We start from the raw sequence: 19,466 nt of genomic DNA on the forward strand, positions 1-19,466 counted from the left end.
GACAGAGAAACAAGGAGTTGAATGCATTACTGGCTAAAAGAGAGCACACACGCTCACTCTTTCTTTCTCCGCTCTCTCTCTGAGGATGTATTTCCATGCAGCTGACTTGCAGTGAGGCTTTTTGTCCCTGATCCACCCAACCAGTTGTCAATACACTTCTCGCAGAGCTGTGTGTGTATGTGGGATAATCCCTTTTCAATAGGTAGAGATTTGAAAAAGCTCCCGGTGTGGAAGACTTGCACTTTATATTTTCAGACACACAAGCCAAAAAAAAGAAAAGAAAGGGAAAGAAACTGCTTCAGCAGTCTCCACACAGTTTTCAAGGAATCCATTCTAAGAGGTAAAAGCTGCTTTCAGCAGACGCACACCTTTATATGCTCTGCCTGTCTGCTTACTGTCTGAATAAACACCTGAGTTACTTTTATGTGAAGGTCATCGGTGCGTCCTGACCCTACCAGAGTTATTATAGTTACTACTAACTAAAGCTAAGTGTGAAGACATATTTTACTTAACTTAAATAAAAAGTGTAGTAATAATAATAATGATAACTAGACTATAAAAATTACTGATAAAAATACACAGAAAATATTCAGGGTCATTTCATGAAAAATCAATCTGCGCCTTCCACCTGACCCATATAGAATTGGCATTTTTTTTCTCTCTCGTTTATTTATGTATTTATTCTGTGTGTTTACCTCTGTGCATCTAACCAGAAAGTTCCACTGTGGTCGAATCTATTTCACAAGGGAGACCTGGCCAAGGTAGCAGCCACACAAACTCTTAATATATTAAAAATACGACACAAAGTACAAGACATACAACATGGTATAAAACACCATCTCCAGGAAACGCTAACACATTCCTTATTCCGTATAATTTCATATCCAACGAATGTGGTGAAGCTACTAGAGTAGCTTTGCATGATTAATGGGTCGTAATAATCCATATTCCCTTTAGACTCACTGGCCACCACTTCATTAGGCACACCTTCCCAGTACCAGGTTGGACCCTGCTGCTTTAATTCTTTGTGACAATGATTTAGCAAGGTGCTGGAAACATTCCTCACAGACTTTGCTAAATGTTGACATGACAGTATCACATTGAACTCATTGTCATGTTCAATAAACCCGAATATTTCAGCTTTGTGTCACTGCGCTGAAAGCAGAAGATGGATACAGTGTGGTTATAAAGGGGTGGACAGGATGAGTGACAATGCACAGGCAGAATAAAGCAGGATGGATCAATGCTTTCTTGTAGTTTACACCAAAGCCTGACCATCCAAATGTTGCGGCAGAAACTGAAACTTGTCAGGCCGGTCAACGTTTTTCTAATTTTCTGTTGTCCTGTGTTGGCGAGCCTATGCAAACTGTAGCCTCAGTTTCCTGTTCTTAGCTGGCATGAGGGGCACTCCGTGTGGTCTTCTGCTGTTGTCTTCTTCTTTAAGGTTCAGTGTTTTCTGCATATCTTTTTTTCTAATGAGTGCTTATTTGGTAACTACTCTCTGAGAGACAGAGAGAGAGTGTGTTTTACCCAGGTGGTCAGTCATAGCTAGCCTACAAAATCATAAAGAATTCAGTGGTAACCAATTAATGTAATGAAACAAAGAGAAGCATGGCTGACTGGAAATGGAGTAGGTTGTGTGCATATAATCACAGGCTGAGTAGTTTTTATTCCTTAAGTCAAAGCCGCTTTTACTTTGAGATTTCTACCATGATCAGCAATATGTACATTAAAGAGGAAAGCTTGGCATCTTTCCATACCCCCAAATAGTTTTATGCTAAAATTGTGTGGGATTGTTACAAACAAGATTTGACTGCAAGCTTTTTCTGCAGTATCTATTCTTGTGGCCCATGCACTATTGTATGGGTATCCTGATTAAAGCTTTTTCCACAGTGAATGTTGGATCTTTAAATTCTGTTCTCATTTGCACTATCTATAAGATCACTCTGAATTTAAGCCCGCTTTCGTACTACATATCTACAGAGATATCACATTTATATAGAAAGTTTTCTAAAACGTTGAGGGTGTTTGAATCTCCTCCCGGTCTCCATCCAATCAGAGACCACCACAGGGATAAATGCATGTTTTCAATGTGTTTGTCTTGCAGGGATAAATACATCTTTTTACACTGTATTTGTCTGTCTACAAGTTTTGAACGATTGCGTTTCTCATGCAGGGGTAAATGAATGCTTTGGCGATCTGTGTGTCATGCAGAGATAAGTACATGTTGTTGTCACCATGGATGTCCACTCATGAACCCTAAAGGGAAAAACAAAAATCTGGAAACTGCAGGTCACCATTACTGATCAGTTTTGATCTGTGGGTGTGTTTGTGCAAATTCCACCCAGACCTGAGATAAGGCTGTCAGAAACTCAGGAATATCATAAATATTGTTCCAAAATGTCAAAAAAGAAATGAAAAAATTATAATTAACCACTGAAAAAGCCAGTGTCTGCTGTAAAGATTGCATCAAAAGGTTGCCCTACTCTCCACCTCTCCACCATGCTCTCTGTAGTCTGTGGGTACATTTACGGTCAGTAAACCACGCCTTTAAGCAGCTGAGAAAACCAGTTAGTCAGTCCATTTAGACCAACACAGTGATGCGTGACCAGCCCATGTCAGAGTTTATGTGAACGGGTCAGCACACGCCAGCTAACCCTCCACAGATAGGACACCGCCAAGCTTTTAAGCATCCATCTCTTATTTATTTATTTTTTTTGGTCTAAAAATCTTTAAATCTATAAAAACTGTTACCTTTAGATTAAGGTGTTTTTAAAAAAAAAAAAAAAAAAAAGAGGTTTAATAAATTGAACTTTAGTTCTTTCCATTTAATTGAATTGTTTGCTGCCATTTATTCATTTTATCAATATTTTTTATTTCTTGATGTTTATGAAAAGCTATGAATGATGACCAAAACATAACTTAAAACACTCCTTGTAGAACAGAAGAGACAGAGTGTGGACATGGCAAATGGACTGGTTCTTATATAGGGCTTTTTTGCTCTGCCTTCTCTACCTTTACACAACGTGCCTGATTCAACCGTTCACATACCCATTCTTACAAGCACTTTTTTTCTATGTTTTGTCTACGTAAATGCTTTCTAGCATTCTGTCTAACAGCTTGGAGTTAGTATGTTGCCCAAGGATATTTGGCATGCAGACTGGAGCTGCCAGCAGATTAGTAGATGACCTGCTCTACATCCTGAGCTGATCAACATATTCACACAAATTCCCTGCAGCATACTTACTCAGTTATTACGGTAAACAAAGTAAACAAATCACCACCCCGGGATCTTATAGTGTCTTGAATCTGCATTCGTTTTAACTGTTGCCAAGGGGTGACACAAAAAGACTTCTGGTCTGGTACAAATCTGTTAAAATTACTCTCTGCCCAAACCTCTGTAAAATGTTTCCTACCTAATTTATGGGCTCAGTCGGTCAATTTTAGGTGATATTAAATAAAAAATATGAAATTCATTTTGTAACTGTCACTATACAGGATATGCTTAGCCAATCAGCTTGAAGCCCACGCATCACTCCTCGAACCTGGTTTAAAAACAGCAAGATGGCAAGAATGAAAACACTGGTGGCTACATCCATCTTTTGTACTGTCTATAGCGAGTCCTGTGGTCAGACCAAATGACTCTGAGAACTTCCACATGTTCAGCCCTACTTGTTAAGAACTGCAGAACGTTTAGAATCAATGCAAGGAGGGTTGCTCCTGAAAATTTAAAGGAATCATTTTGAATATGGCTGGGTGGTTGTTAATAAATCTGGACAGTTGAAAGTTAAACTCCAGTCACCCAACCCCAGTAAAAAGTAGGGTCATCAGTCTACATAGAAAAGGTCAAATGTGCATTAACTAGAGGCACATCTTACAATTCAGAAATGATCCAGTAAATCAGTCTGTAAACAGTCCAGTTACCCCATCTGCAACTCAGTGAGAAAGCCAATCAGTAAGCCAGTGAGTCCCTGGAAGTCACTCAGCCATATACACACAGCGCTGGCTTCTTGCAGCGTGGATTCTGGTCATGTGACTGGAGTTATTCACTCCTCCCTCGCACACAAAAATCAATACTTCCAGTCCTCGCTCTGTGTGTGTGACTTGGTATCGACTGGATAATGTCAGCGTGATATTGGCTGTGAATACAGCCATGTTGCCAGCTTCTCTCTCTCACACACACAGTAAGCCCTGAGTGTGTGTTTCATGTCAGCACTGAAAGTTCATCACAGTGGAATCCTTTCCATCTGGACTCATTAATCCATTTCAGTACAACCACTTTAATGCTGAATTTTTGTTTTTATTTCTGCTAGTTTGGATGATGAAACACTCTTAAAATAGACCCATTTTAATATTTAATTTTATTTATTAATATTTTCTTGGGTTTAGTTTTGTTTCATGACTCTGTGTGTCTCTCTCTGTCTCCTGTGACTCTAATGGTAACCCAGATTATTTCATTACATGTGCTAAACGCTGGTTATTAACCTCAGCCGGTCTCGGCACAATTGGCCCTTTGCTGCCTTATATCAACACTGTGACTGTTTCCAATTACAGCCACCTCTCTGAATGAAATTAAACATTTCAATATTGCTGATATATTGCCGATATATTACCGGTATTAATTACGAGATCTGTGGCTGTGATGTGTAATCAGAGGAGATGAATCGTGCAACTCGCCCAGCCGTCCACCCATGTCTCTCGCTCTCTCGCTCTCGCTCTCCCTCCCTCCCTCCCTCCATTTGTTAACAAGGTGGCCTCACTCGCCCTCGTAGTCTTTTTTTTCTCTTACAATCATACACATACACTCTCTGAGGGTGGGTGTGTGTGTGTGTGTGTGTGTGTGTGTGTGTGTGTGTGTGTGTGTGTGTGTGTGTGTGTCTAATTCCTGTTGCATTGTGGGAGTCCATTATGCTGTCGCCTGGTGAATGGCTCCCATTGACTTGGCCTTGACATTATAAGCTGCTGGCTAATCTCTTCACTCCATATATTTGTAAAACTCAATCTCGCCGTTGCTTTTCTCAGATTTGTCTTGTTTTCTTCCACTCGCCTAAAGTGGCTGATTGAAATGTCTAAGTCCCCCTTTAGATTTGTAAAATCTCTAAGAGATAAGCCTCGCATGGTTTTCTTATTGTCAACAAATCCCAGCAAAACCACATAAAACAATAATGAGTATGTCCTGGGTTTAAATTTGGTGCTATGGCTTTTTTTTAAGGCCTCATAACTTCATAATCACCAAAGATGGAAGATTCAATTTTCAGTGCTGGGAAACACACTTTGGCTCTGTTTAAAAACTGAAACCAAATCAATTTTACATTCATTCAAAGTGTCACAATTTACAAGCAAAAAAATTGCCTTCCATAGCGATCTTTTCAGCATCAATGTACTGCGATATGTTGTAGTATCAACAGCAAAAATCCCCTAATCTATTGTCTATGAAGAATAAGAGGAACATAAACAGTAATTTCAAACATCTGAATGATACATTTTACTCCCTCGTTCTACAGTGTCACCATGGGTTTGCCCCTCAACCCTCCAGCAGATTCGGCCCGTTCAGCCCGTCACGCCCTCTCTCTTATTGCCACCGCCCGGCCGCCTGCCTTCATCACCACCATTGCAAAAGAGGTGTGTTTTCAGACTTCTTTACCAGCTGCTGAAACCAAAGCCATCTTATTAGGTACTCACCAACTGTTTTCCCTCTCCAGCTCTTATAAATATAAGTGTTATATCTTTTCAGGTTCATCGGCACAACGCTGCTCAGGCGAACTCTCAGTCACAGCAGAACATTCACACGACCACTCTGGCCAGAGCCAAAACAGAGATCCTGCGAGTGATCGACATCCTGATTGAGAAGATGCCTGGAGACGTCGTGGATCTTCTGGTTGAAGTAATTCGAACTATATTTGAGATCGATGAAAGATAACATTCTCAAAAATCCCAGCCAAGGACACAAGCATAATATAATTCAATTAAGTATTTGACTTTACCAAAATAAAAAAGGAGCTCTTTTTACCCTTAGACAACTATTGTTATTAATGACGCCAGTGAAAGCTAGCATCATCCAAAACAGAAAAGACCTGAAAGTGCTGAATCAGAAGCTGCTGGCTAGTCAACCCCATGACTCAGGGTTGGATTTATAAACCAAACTAAAGGAGAGTCAGAGAAGATGATCTGTTCAGACCCTGGCAATAAAAAGTGTTTAATACATGGAAACAAGCTACATAGGTTAACTTCAACTACAATAAAAACTGTTCTCCTGATCCTTAGGTGATGGATATCATCATGTACTGTATTGAAGGTTCTCTGGTGAAGAAGAAAGGACTGCAGGAATGTTTCCCTGCTATTTGCAAGTAAGTTTGTCATCAGGTTCAACCCCAAGTAATATCTTCAAACTGGGAGGGGCTGGGAAAGGCGAGCTGGGCCCTGACTGCTGTGTCTGTGACCGTTTACATTACATTAAGGTGTGTCAGTCTCAGTGTGCTATTAGTGTTTCCGTTTGTTTGTTTACATAAAAATTAACCTTGAGGCGGGGGTGGGGGTGAGCCCCCAGAATTGGACAAGAGGAAGAAAATGGATGAATGAAATCTTCCTTCATCGCTAAACATCTTCCCTTATACAGTGTTAAATGTTCATGTGTGTTTGCTGTCCACCTTTTTAGGTTCTATATGGTTGGTTACTGCGACCGCAGTCACCGCATCGCTGTCGGAGCTCGCCAAGGTTCAGTGGCCCTCTACGATGTCCGTACAGGGAAATGTCAGGTACATCGAAAAACTTAAACTGATCAGCTCAACAGCTGTTTGATTACACCAGATGAAGTTGGTTTTTACTCTGGACCCCAGCTTTACACATCCTTTCTTCCACCGCCTCCTTCACACAGATCATCTTCTTTTTCATTCATTTTCCCACTCTCATCCATCCATCCATCCATCCCACTTTGTATTAATCCACCCCTGCATGTAGCCTTCACGGCCCAAGGCGTTCAACAGATTTCCAACCATAATTATGACTGCACGTGGAAAACCAGCTGTCTCCACAGATAGGTCTTTAGTACAGAGTGCAGGAGGCAAAGAGAGATTTCATCAATGATTAGAAAACCAAAAGGTTAATGTCTGGTATACAAAGTCCTTGAAGCAGGGGAAGGCGAGAAGGTAACCAAAACTCAGATATATTAACTAAACTCTAAGACATCTCAAAACTTAAGCACCATCATGTTTTCATCCTTTTATAATTAGAAAACACATGTGAGCAGGTAAACTGAGTGTTCAGTTTTTGTCTTTGGCTTTTGCATGCACTGATGTCATTATTTGGCCATATTTAATCCATCTGAAACAGCAGATATGACAGAAAATTAAGCATAATAGATGCCTTTAATCTCTGTTTGCTCATTATGTTGGAAAGTTTCCATCTGTTTGCAAACAGGATGCTTTAGCTCAAACTGGAGGAAATGAGGAGGAGCAGAAACAGTAGGTTTAAATGAGAGAGGAGGAGATAAGGAGGAGAGGAGTTTCATTTTTTCACCCCTCAGTAATTGATTAATGATGAAGCAATGACTCTCTTAATCATGTTTGTGTCTCGCGCGTGTGTGTGAGCTGCTGGTCTCCATGTTTGTGTGTATTTCTTGTATGAGCGGGTGTGTGTTGATAATTTGCTGTGTATTGATTTGCAGTAACCTGAGCAGTCTACTCTGGTGGAGGGGGTCATTTATATCTGATAACAGCACGGGCCTTTTCACCCAACATCTCGTTTGATTGTGTGTGTGATTGTGTGTGTGTGTGTGTGTGAGAGAGAGTGAGACAGGAGACACTTTGTGTGTTATTTGCAGTAATTAACTTTTAATAGATAATGGCTTTGTAGGAAGTGTGTCTCTCTCTGCTGGAACCATTACAGGTGTTTTATTTCAGGTGCAACATAAAGCTATTATCTTTATTAACACACTTACAGAAATGGGTAATTAATTCAGCCAGAAAAGAAGAATGTTTAAAGCTCACTATTTCTTAAATGGTCTTCCCACAGCTGTAATTAAAACCTGTACAGCAAGGCTTCTAGCTGCAGCAATGTTCCAGGCACCTAATATTAGTCGATTAAACAGTAGAGGAGTCTAAAAGTGAGCAAACACTAAGAAAACAGTTAAAATTAAGTGCAGGCTAATGGATGAGGTTAAAAATTGGCCAGACAAATACTTTTGCTGTATTTAGGAGTCTTTTAAAAACCAGAATTAGCGTTTATAAATAACCAGCTCTTGAGTGTAACCAGTGGTTTGCACTTTGTTGTAAACCCTCTTTATTTACATACTTGAGAACTTCCCATGATTCAGTAGCTTGGGAAGCCACCTTCTCTCTATGACTTCAGTCTCTCACATCATGGGGGAAGGATTTTGACCAACTTATCTTTACAACATTGCTTCAGTGCATTTAGGTTTGCAGGCATTGGTTTATGCACAATCCTAAGTAGAATATTTTGGTCTGTGGGGGAGTTCATGGATGACTCAATGACCGTAAGGTTACCCTTGTCCTGTAGCTGCAAAGCAAGCCCAAATCAGCACCCCTCCACCACCACCACGGATGGCTATAGCTCAGGCAGTAGAGCAGGTCATCTACTGATCGGAAGGTTGGTGGTTTGATTCCTTGCTTCCCCTAGTCTGCATGCTAAATATCCTTGGGCAAGATATTAACCCCAAATTGCTCTCTGATGTATCCATCGGAGTATGAATGTGCGTGTTAGTTAGAAAGCACTAAGAAAATGTTCTTGTGCGAATGGGTGTGAATGTGTGAATGCACATTGCTTTGAGTGCTCAGAAGAGTAGAAAAGCGCTATATAAGAACCAGTCCATTTACCACCACCACCGCTGATACGTTGTTTGGTTTTCTCCAAACGTGGTGGTGCTGCGCATTATGCTTGAACATGGTAAATGGCCTGTATTTGTATAGCGCTTTTACTTAGTCCCTAAGGACCCCAAAGCGCTTTACACATTCAGTCATCCACCCATTCACACACACATTCACACACTGGCGATGCCAAGCTACCAGTCAGGCGCACTGACAGAGGCGAGGCTGCCGGACACTGGCGCCACCGGGCCCTCTGACCACCACCAGTAGGCAACGGCTGAAGTGTCTTGCCCAAGGACACAACGACCGAGACTGTTGGAGCCGGGGCTCGAACTGGCAACCTTCCGATTACAAGACGAACTGCCACGATCGCCCCTCTTCTTCAACATCACCACTTTGGTTTCGTCTGTCTAAGGGACATTGTTCCAGAAGTCATGTGGTTTGTTCAGATGCAAGTACAACAATGATTTTTTTGAGGAAAAAAATCATTTAATTTGCAGTGCAGCGTGTCACTTACATCACCGAGCAGAGAAAACCTCTTTCACTTCTGAGGAAAAATATTTTTTTGTTGCAACTCTTTGACTGCAGAATAATACAAAACCGAAGTTTTCTGAACTACACTTTAGATTGTTGCACCAGACTCAGTTTAGAAAATCATGCACTCATAATAGTCAGCTTGCCAATGTCCATCCATCCATTCTCTTCCTCTTATCCTTATCAGGGTTGCAGGGGGGCTGTTCCAAGTTACACAAGTAAATTGCTGTGTACTCAAAAGGGGAATTCGGAAACGGTGTGTTGCATCACCTCTAAGAATGTCAGCTGTCAGTTTGTGTTCATGACAACTTAAAATAATCATCACAATAGGGGCCAGCTTTGTCCTCCATGGGGCTAAATTTTTATTTTTTTTTTAATTTTTAAAATTAAACGCAGCAGCAGAAAGTTGTCAGATCTCTTTAGAGACTTCTGAATAAACGGCATCTCCTTGGAAAAATGGGAACATCTCGATTTCCAAGAATTTCAGAGGAGCTAAATTGTTTGACTTGTTTTAGTGTATTTAAAACAAAGTGAGAAGGAGGAGAGAAAGGAGAGACGACCTCTTTGAAATAGTGGAGGAGGCGAAAAATGGGGACCAGAAGAAAAGCAAAGACGGAGAGTAGAAGGAGATGAGAGGCAGTTTTTGTTCATAATCAATCTTTGCATGTGTGTGTGTGCAAGCGGGTGTGTGTGTCCAACCGTAGCTAGCTAGTCCCCGCATGACCATCTGCCACGGCTTTGATCAGCCTCCGTGAACAGCCCTTTGTCAGCAGCGTGTGTGTGTGTGTGTCTCCAGCTGCTTGCTTCTTTAACAGACTCTACTCAGTCTACTAATTGAACACAAAGAAACAATCTGAGTGATTTCGTACCTCTTTTTGCATCTGTTTCTCTCTAACAGCTGAAACCTGCAGCTGAAGGTGGCAGCGTAGCCAAAATTAACCTGAAGAATCGTCTCCCGCAATGCATGACATGATGAATTAATGTAAACTGTGTCCCTATTCTGGTGGTAATTGGGCTACTGTGATACCTACACCACGTTCAGCTGCTATTTGCTGTGTAAAACACTCTATGAGGAATATGTTTTTAACTGCAGATGTTCCTGGAAACTAAATGCTAAAGTTATAAATGAGGGGAAAAATGAGTCTAAAAGTAAGAAGACGTACTCTGGTCATATAAATAGTGTCTGTGTATTTAAGTGCTATTTGAAAGTATTAATCTAGTTCTTTGATAACCATATTGCATTTTAAATGGACGATGATTTGGGTAGAAGCCTCAGTTAGATGTCAGTTTAATCCCACAGCCAATAAACAGCCACTCCTCTTATAATTCAAAGTACTGTTTCTACCTTTAAATTGTTACGATGTTCAAGTTTAGTTAAAAATTTGAAAGATTCTAATTTCTGGTGTCAACTAGCGAGAGCAGTAACAGCTTCTAGTCCACCAGTCACACTCACCCTTGTTTTTCTAGCTGTACTTATTGTTGACAGGAGGAAGTTGGTTTTATTCCTGTAGCTGTCTTGGTCCTGGGTTGTTTTTTTGTGTTGAGTTTTTTGTCCACACATAACAACTTCTCACTATTATAATTCCCATCTGATGATAACATACGGGGTACTGCCCGTCCAAAACCCCCCAAAGAACCCTCTCCTATTGGTTAACGTAATAGTTGTTCAGCAAGGGGGCGGGATTTACAAGCTGTCAGTCTTCGTCAGAGAAGATGGAATAATAAAATGGGGTGAAGCACCCATGTGATGCACACGCACACAGACACACAGAGCGGAGCCCCAGGCGTCAGGTGTATTGGAGTACAGAGTGCTGTAAATGGTTTCAGTGTGCTTCACTGCGCTCTGATAGGTTGATTGATTTGGTAGGCAGTCCACTGTGACACACACACACACACACACACACACACACACACACACACACACACACACACACACACACACACAGATCATAATATATATGGAAGCATCAATGTTTAATCCATGTTATACAATTTGTTTTCTACATTATTTTTTATTTCACCTTCTCTGCATGAGGATCTGAGGAAGACAAAATAATATTTAAATGAAGTGATTAAAACTAACAGTGACTGTGAACCAAAGCGTGATGATCGCTGCTATGAGCAAGAAGGAAGGATGTCAGGCAGAGGAGCTAGTTCATGCATCCACAGTGAGGAAAAACAAAGATACCTCCTCAATTTCTGACTTTTAGAGGGCATCTGAACAAAATGGCAGCTGCACATCAAATGAAACTGTCCCCACATAGCAATGTCAGAATCCTCTGTTTATTGTCAGGAACTCAAAAATTGTCTAAAAAAAACAAAACAAGATAAACACCTGAATATAAGTAACTAGCTCTCATGTGTGTCTAAACCTAAATTTGTTCTGTTTTCTAAGCACAAGAGCTGGGAGACTGTGTAGTTGACTGATGAAGCCGATGGAGAAGAGCCCAAAACTCCAGTTCCTCTAATGCCCACCTGAAGCTCCAGACTTTAATTTTGAAATGTCCAACTTTACAGCAGAAATTAACAAAAAACTGCACGAGGGGTAGAATTTGTCTGCTAGACTTTACATCTGCAAATTTGAATCACTGAATTAGATATTTTGGAGCATTTTACCATTCTACTACATTCCCAGGTTGTCTTCTCTTGTTTTCATTGTGTGTTCTCCCATTACCTCACATTATCAGCTAGGGCTGTGCGATATGATCAAAATCTCATATCCCGATATAAGACATTTATCGTCCCGACAACAATATATATCACGAAACTTTTACATTTTCTGTACATTCTGTGAATCTCAGGCAATCATCTCGACTCATCTTCACTGGCCATGCTGGTATTCTCTGTGCCTGCATCCACGTGGTGACTGTAAGCACCATTTATAGTTCATGTTTTTATTTGAGGTAATTTGTTTGATGCATATTCTGAAATTTGATATTTGAGAATAATGTATTTTGTTATCATTTCAGTTTATTTTGAAAAACCTTAACAGCATCTTTAGCTTTATAGTAAAAGGTTTATGTGGAAAATAAACAAGCGGACGTGGAGCCGCACGCTGGATTTATCGTCGTTGTTGCTAACGACAACGCATAAAAACAGTTGGTAGTCCGTCTGTAGTGTGGTTATTTAAACATAAGAGAAAGAGAGAACTTTAAGAAATTAATATAATCACTACAGTGACCATCAAAATGATGAAAATATTGCCATTAACAGTTTATTTTGCAACACCACGAAACAAATGTGCGTAATATGAAACGATAGATGCTTTCACATCATCTGATATATATATATATATATATATATATATATATATATATATATATATATATATATATATATATATATATATATATATATATATATATATATATATGAGCTATATCGAACAGCTCTATTACCAGCAGTTTTAAAATCATGTATCACTTCTATGCTGATGACACTACGTCTCTTTTAAATCTCACGAATTGGATAAGTTGTTTTAAAATTTCAAATCAATGTCATTTTTATTTATATAGCACCAAATCACAACAGCAGTCACCTCAAGTCACTTAACATTGTAATGCCATTTTAAAATCTTGGTTCGGTCTTTTATGCCCTCACCGGGTGAGGCCCCCAACCTGCACTATGGAAATAATCCATTCATGTGGTCAGGTTCTCAGACAGGGGCTTTTTTGTGATTCCGCTGAAAACTAAAGATGATTGGGTCTTCCAGACCCCAAAACTTCCAAAACTATGGACATCTTACCACTATCTTTTCACAACCTTGACTCCATGGTTGTCCTGTTCTTTGACCTCATCCTTGTCTGAACAGATTCATTTTAAACCCCCAGTTTAAAATAAATCTGCTGAGACAAGCAATTGCGGTAGTGTCTGTGTTTTGTGTTTTCCTGGGCATTTGGCTGTTTTGGTTTATTTACCTTTGTAAAAGCAGGTTGTGACTCTTCTTGGTCTCGAAAAGCACTTTGAAGACAGTTTACTTATTGGTTTTGGATTAACATGACTGTGGGCATTTTGACTTAGAGCAACTGGATGTAGTTGTCATATTTCCCTCTCAGTGGCTTCAGTATCCTTTATTTAGGGCTGATGATTGTTTGCAGACAAACCGCATTTACTCTGTTTTTGATCATTTTCCCTTTAAGGTGAGTAGTGACAGGAAATGAGATTTGGGATCTCTCCTAAGAGATAGAAAAATGGAGGGGAAAAGTAGAGATGAAGACAGACACTGAATGGGGGGAAGAGAGGGATGAAGGAAATAAAAATAATTCTGCTTTTTTCCCAGACAACACTGCTGGAATCTAATAGGGTTTGCCCTTTAAAGGGGGAAAAAAAGGAGGGAGAGAACGAATTAGAAAGATGGGATTTTCATTTCATTGTGTTATTATTTTTTTTTAAGCTTTAATCGCCACACACTGGTTATTATTTCAGAGTCTGGGTGCCTGAGGCGACGCGTCTTAATCTCATCTGGAGGTGAGAGTTTGTAATCCCAGTCGCAAGAAAAGGCAAGCGGGTGGGGGGGGGTGATTTCTTTTATTGCGTTACACACCCTGCATCTGGTGGGACAGTTTATTGTGTTACACGCAGCGGTATATTTTGTCCCCAGAGTTCTGGAGGCGAATGGCAGCATCTGTCGGACCAGAAGCTGCCACCCATCTGATGGAATTATCTCTGCCAAAGCGAACACGTGCTGTCGATGCAGAGTTTTTCTAAAATGCCTCAATGAAATTTCAACAAGGGCCAAAATTTGTTTTTCATTCAGGCTTCATCACAGAGCAGAGTTTATTGAACTGAACCTCCAGCCATCAGAAAGAGGAACTGTCTGGGAAATCGGGGCATGCTGTCATTTTAGCGGCTTTAAGTGATGATAGTGAGTGATGTGCTGTTGGCTGATAAAACTGTAAAGTGATACTGTAAAGTGGTATTTTGTTCTGGTCTGTTGTCAGTGTTATAAAACCCTCAATAAAAATGGCTTCCCATCATCACAGCAACAAACAGAGCAACAAGCTCTCGTCAGAAGAGGGTTGGACATGTCAGAACTGTGCTTTTTATAGATGGCTATTTAAAGTGTAAAGCAGACAAATGTGGGGAATCAAAACTTAATAAATAAGTAATAAAAGGGGTCTTTCTTTACCTGTTTGGTTGATAGGTTGCCTGCCTAATTGATTGGCTGTTTAGCTACATGCCTGCCTTCTTGTTTGGGTGGTTGCTTACGCACCTGGCTAGCTGGTTGACTGGTTATCCACCTTGTTGTTTGGTTGCATGGCTGCCTGGTTGACTGGTTGTTTCGTTGCTTCCCTGTTTGATTGCCTGGTTCCTGGTTTGGTTGCCTTCCTATTTGTTTTATTGAATTCAAGAATTATTGGCTTAGTTTAGTTATCCACCTGGTTGGCTGGTTGTATGCCTGGCTGGTTGCCCTCCTGGGTGGTTAGTTGATTGCCTACCTGTTTCTGTTTTGGTTGGTTACCAGATGTATTGGTTGATTCGGATGTCTAATTGATTTGAGTGGTTTGTTTTTCTTAGATATTAATTCATAAAACATCACAAAGATTGAATAATTTTATTTTCTTCTGAATTTACATTTACGTTTTCTTGTGTTTATTTACTTTACACTTTCCCCTAATTTATTTTTGTTTTAAATGTTTAACCAGTTGGTGGAAAATTAATTCCATAGCACAGTTTGAATTAGACCACCTCATTTGTCTTCTGAGTAAAGTACTTGTGGTAAATGTTAAAGAGTAAATATTTTAACAGGCTGATTTCTGCATGTTGACACCATCAACACACAGTTTATGACTCCTGGAGTTTTAAATGAAGTTTGCATAAGTTTTTCATTTAACAGTTACTAGTAAAAAGAGAAACGAGCATTGATGCTCTGTTTTGTTTTCCATCTACGGCATGTTTTTTATTCACTTTATTTTATTCTTCATTTGTTTTTAATGAGTTTGTTTTATCCCATATTGTTCCTCTGTAGAACATTCACGGTCACAAAGGTCCAATCACAGCGGTATCATTCGCCCCTGATGGCCGTTATCTGGCAACCTACTCCAGCGCTGACAGCCATATCTCCTTCTGGCAGGTAAGACTCACCCATACAGACACATACAAACTATCTTAATGCAATCCTTCTGAAGTCGTTAACTATTTTGTGGTAAGACTGTATAGAGTCAGATTTACAAAGGTGAGTTTGTTTCTGATGTAATAAACATGGACTTGGGTTTGTGGTTTGATATGAACTTCCAGTATATTTAAAGCAGATTTAAAGCTTTATGTGAAGGGCAACCTTTTTTGCACATTTCCACCCTTGTCTTTTTATTCAAGCAAAAAAACGTTACACAAAACTAAAGAAATAGATTAGATAAAATAGATAAAAGAAAGGATGTGGTTTATGCAGTGCAAGAAATTAGACTGACCCTTTGTGCAGCTTTTTGCTTTTAAAAAAGTTTATTCTATGAGACAAGAGAATAACTTATTTCTAAATTAATATTTATATTATAAATCGGGGGGGAAAACAATAGCTAAGGATTTCTTTAGTATATATACAGTGGAATAAATGCTGAGCCCTCCTTTAGACTCCTCCCTGCAGGTATCTTAAAGTTTACATGAAATCTGCCAAGTGTAAAGAGCTATCAGTTTATCAGCATGCAAACAGCTTCAGATTTCACTTCTTTTCAGACAAACCAGTGGTGGATTTGAACAAATTAAAAAATACTGTCCAGTTGGCTGCTTTCAGTCATGACTGTTCTGTACAGTGGGTTAAAAACATAAAAAACTGAATTTAGATATTTTCATTTACATGTTTACTTTTAATTCCACTGTATCTACACAAACTAAAAAATTTACTTGAAAATAAAAGTCTTAACACATAAAGCATCTAAATAAACTATAACAAACTCAGATAACCGATCAGGCTCCTCTTATCTTCTTCCAGGAACCGTTATTTTGAGTGAAAGGTCTTTACGACCTCTGACACACACACACACACACACACACACACACACACACACACACACACACACACACACGTTAATGGCATTACTGTAAGCATAAACCACTGTAAGCGCGCCGGCAAGACGGCTGCTGTGGTAATGAGCTGGCAGACGCTCTGTCGGGGCGTGTGTGTGTGTGTGTATGTGTGTGAGGCAGTGTAGTCTTGGTTTCCACTCGCTGTGTATTTCCTACATAGACACACTCTGGGGTTAAACTCCAGGTTTTCCCTCTGAGACGTCTTCACAGGGTTCAGCAGAAACTGATGATCATCGGATGTTCAATAACTAATTTTTGTCAAAATGAGGGAGGAGATATCAGCTCTCAGTAGAAAGAGAAGGCAGTGTTTCCTACACAGACTTCACATGAGCGCATGAGTGGGACGTTCAGGTTTATTAATGGCTGTCTGAGAATGACACCATTCCCTTGCTTTTATTTTGAAAATTCAGGCAATACTGACCAGCTAGCCCAGCTCTTCCTGCCTTATGTTTTATCAGTTACCTGCTGCTCCATAAAATCGTTCTTTAAATTGTATTTAACCAGAAAGTGATACTTGAATAATACGCAGAAAACCAAGACTATGACAAAAAAGGCTCACAGAAATGGTTATAAAGTGGGTTTTCATTTTCCAGAAATGAAACTGTGAGATCAAAAATCTCTTTTAAAAGAGTACCCATGGATGAAGGTGGACCAATCCAGTCTACTGTGGATGGCTTTGCAAACTGCAAAAGTTGTTATTCAGAAAAGTCATTAATGATTCCATCTCACCAATAGCTGCATTTGCACTTACGTTAAAAACAAAGATAGCTTACTACCCATTGGTTTTACTGATTTGGCCCATCTGAGATCAACTTGTGGTGGTATGTATGTTCCCCAGGAACTAAAATTAATTTAACATACCTGACCTGCTCCAATACTGAAAAAACATCCATACAGCCAAACTTCAAACCTCCCAGGCTGGCTGAGCAATAAACTGGTTAAAATCCTCCAGGTTGCTAGTGACCTGTTTAGTGTTTGGGAAGTGCAAGTATCATAGTGATTCTCCCTGTTTTAGTCCACCAACTTTACTTTATCCAAGAAACTTGAATTGAAAGCATCTTCTAGCTTCTAGTTTATAAAACTCTGCTTGTTTAGCACATTGCTAAAAATGAAACTTAACCCTAAATTGGTCACCTATGAACACCTGGCAAATGTTAAAAGGCTTTGATTGATAGATAAGGTGAATGTGTGGCTTCATGTGTTGTTGGTCCTCCTCAGATGAACACCAGTCTGCTGGGCAGCATCGGAATGCTGAACTCTGCTCCTCAGCTTCGCTGCATCAAGACGTACCAGGTTCCTCCGGTCCAGCCGGCCTCCCCAGGCTCCCAGAACCACCTGAAGCTTGCCCGTCTCATCTGGACGTCCAACCGCAATGTCATCCTGATGGCCCATGATGGCAAGGAGCATCGCTTCATGGTCTAAATCCAAGCTGTATTTACTTCTGACAGACCTGGGCCTGGTAGGAGGTTTTTCCTTTGAAGCAGACTCTAGAAAGCTACACTCTGGATTTATTTGGTGGTAATTTTGGTATTTTCAGTTCAGATGATATTTTAGTGGCCAAGTCTTAGAGTTAAGAGATTCGAAGTATGATCAAAACTAATAGTTGAGGTCAAAATCTGAAGGAATGATAAAAGCCCAGCTCAGGCCCAGGTTTGGACCAGATTCATGTTCTCATTTTATCTCCTGCAGTAATCATTGTAAGGAAAGTGACTGTGTGATATCTTTATAGGCCGTGATAGAAGCCTTGTTTACATGATTTGCATTGATGTATTTTTAATCATTTACTTTGCCATTCCTATTTATTTGCCGTTGATGCTGGATGTCACAGACCCTCCAAACCTTTGCTGTTAATTTAAGTCTCCTTTTTCATTTTTTTTTTTTTAATTTTATTTCAGTTCCAGTAATTGGATCACTTGATTAATAAATGTTTTCTATGTATGGGAGGTATTTACTTTGGTGATTAAACTTTGATTAAAATGTGTATTTTGGGGGGTAGAAAATGGTGAAAGGAATTAGTTTGACCTCTGGCCTTAGGTACGCTCCGACCTCTGTAAGACCAGTACATGCATTTCACCTTTCAAGCTGCACAAATGTGCGTGTGCACATGTGAGTATTTTTGTGACACCTTGGAAGCTTTTGAAACCTCTCTGGCTTCACACAGAAGTGTTTGTGTGTGTCTGCACCCAAGTGTATTTTCACTGTTAAACACACATTCTCACTTCAGACTGCTCGTCCTGAAAGTCCCATTAAAGCTTTGGAGGTTGGAGGTGTAGCTGCTCTTACGGCAGATATGTAAAAGGAGACAAATTAATGCTATTTTGGTCACCTTTAAATTTAAATTAAGTTAGATACATCATCAGTGGTTACCAGTAATGGGGGTTTTTTTTAATGGGAAAGCTCAGTTTAGCTCCCAATGTTTGGTCATTTTTAAGAAAAAAAAATCATATTTCTTGTGTTTGTTAATTTCACTTGTCGCATGAACGTTTACCCCTCGTTTTGTATGTCAACTGGTTCGTAGCTGGCTGATCCTCAGCCTTCAGCACCTTCATAAAGCAAAATATTCACTTTTTGGTCTAAAATATCTAATGAAATACTTGTATTTCCACCTCTTCATATTATTTTTTATTCTTCCAGTGAAATCATTCCTATCACTTCCACAAAGTTTCTCTGGACTTTGTTTCTCTTTTCAAAGGCTAAAAATTCTGGAGGTTAATACATTTAAAACAAAAGTTTAAAAAAAAAACTCCTTTTTTCCCACTGGATTGTTTCTTTGCAGAGGACAACACTGTATATTTGGCAGTTGCACGTGAAATCGTCATCGTCCTCTTCTTGCAATTCACATCTGACTTTTGAAATATATCTATGACTATAAATGTGTCCATATTCAGCCAACATATCCTCAGAGCCATTGTGCAATGTATGTAGGCTGTTCATGTTGTATAGTGATCTGAGCATCTGTCCTGTTTTGTATGTATTGTGGCTAATGTGGCGAATTTCCACTTTTCCAGTTCACAATTTCCAGTCCATTTTCAAGCCTCTGCCAGCAGTTTTTTTTTTGTTTTGTTTTTTTAAACCACAAATCACTTATTT

The 19,466-nt window shown here is 39.7% G+C and overlaps 1 protein-coding gene across 4 annotated transcripts in view; it reads left to right on the plus strand.

Annotated features, from left to right (window-relative positions):
• Window positions 1-18,319, plus strand: part of wdr7 (WD repeat domain 7) — a 96,872-nt gene extending 78,553 nt beyond the window's left edge. For all 4 annotated transcript variants that reach the window (XM_086300072.1, XM_086300075.1, XM_086300073.1 and 1 more), the window contains 6 exons: window positions 5,505-5,622; window positions 5,735-5,884; window positions 6,265-6,347; window positions 6,656-6,755; window positions 15,325-15,429; window positions 17,595-18,319. In XM_086300072.1, the coding sequence (XP_086156198.1) occupies window positions 5,505-5,622; window positions 5,735-5,884; window positions 6,265-6,347; window positions 6,656-6,755; window positions 15,325-15,429; window positions 17,595-17,798 (760 nt within the window). In that variant the 3' untranslated portion in view covers window positions 17,799-18,319. The remainder of the gene's footprint in view (window positions 1-5,504; window positions 5,623-5,734; window positions 5,885-6,264; window positions 6,348-6,655; window positions 6,756-15,324; window positions 15,430-17,594) is intronic.
• The last annotated feature ends 1,147 nt before the right edge of the window (window positions 18,320-19,466 follow it).

The sequence above is a fragment of the Aulonocara sp. 'chitande type north' Nkhata Bay genome, linkage group LG7 (genome assembly GCF_057382095.1).
Source record: "Aulonocara sp. 'chitande type north' Nkhata Bay isolate Kocher_YH1m ecotype deep benthic linkage group LG7, A_spYH_male_GT1.1, whole genome shotgun sequence".
In the NCBI taxonomy this organism is placed as follows: Eukaryota; Metazoa; Chordata; class Actinopteri; order Cichliformes; family Cichlidae; genus Aulonocara; species Aulonocara sp. 'chitande type north' Nkhata Bay.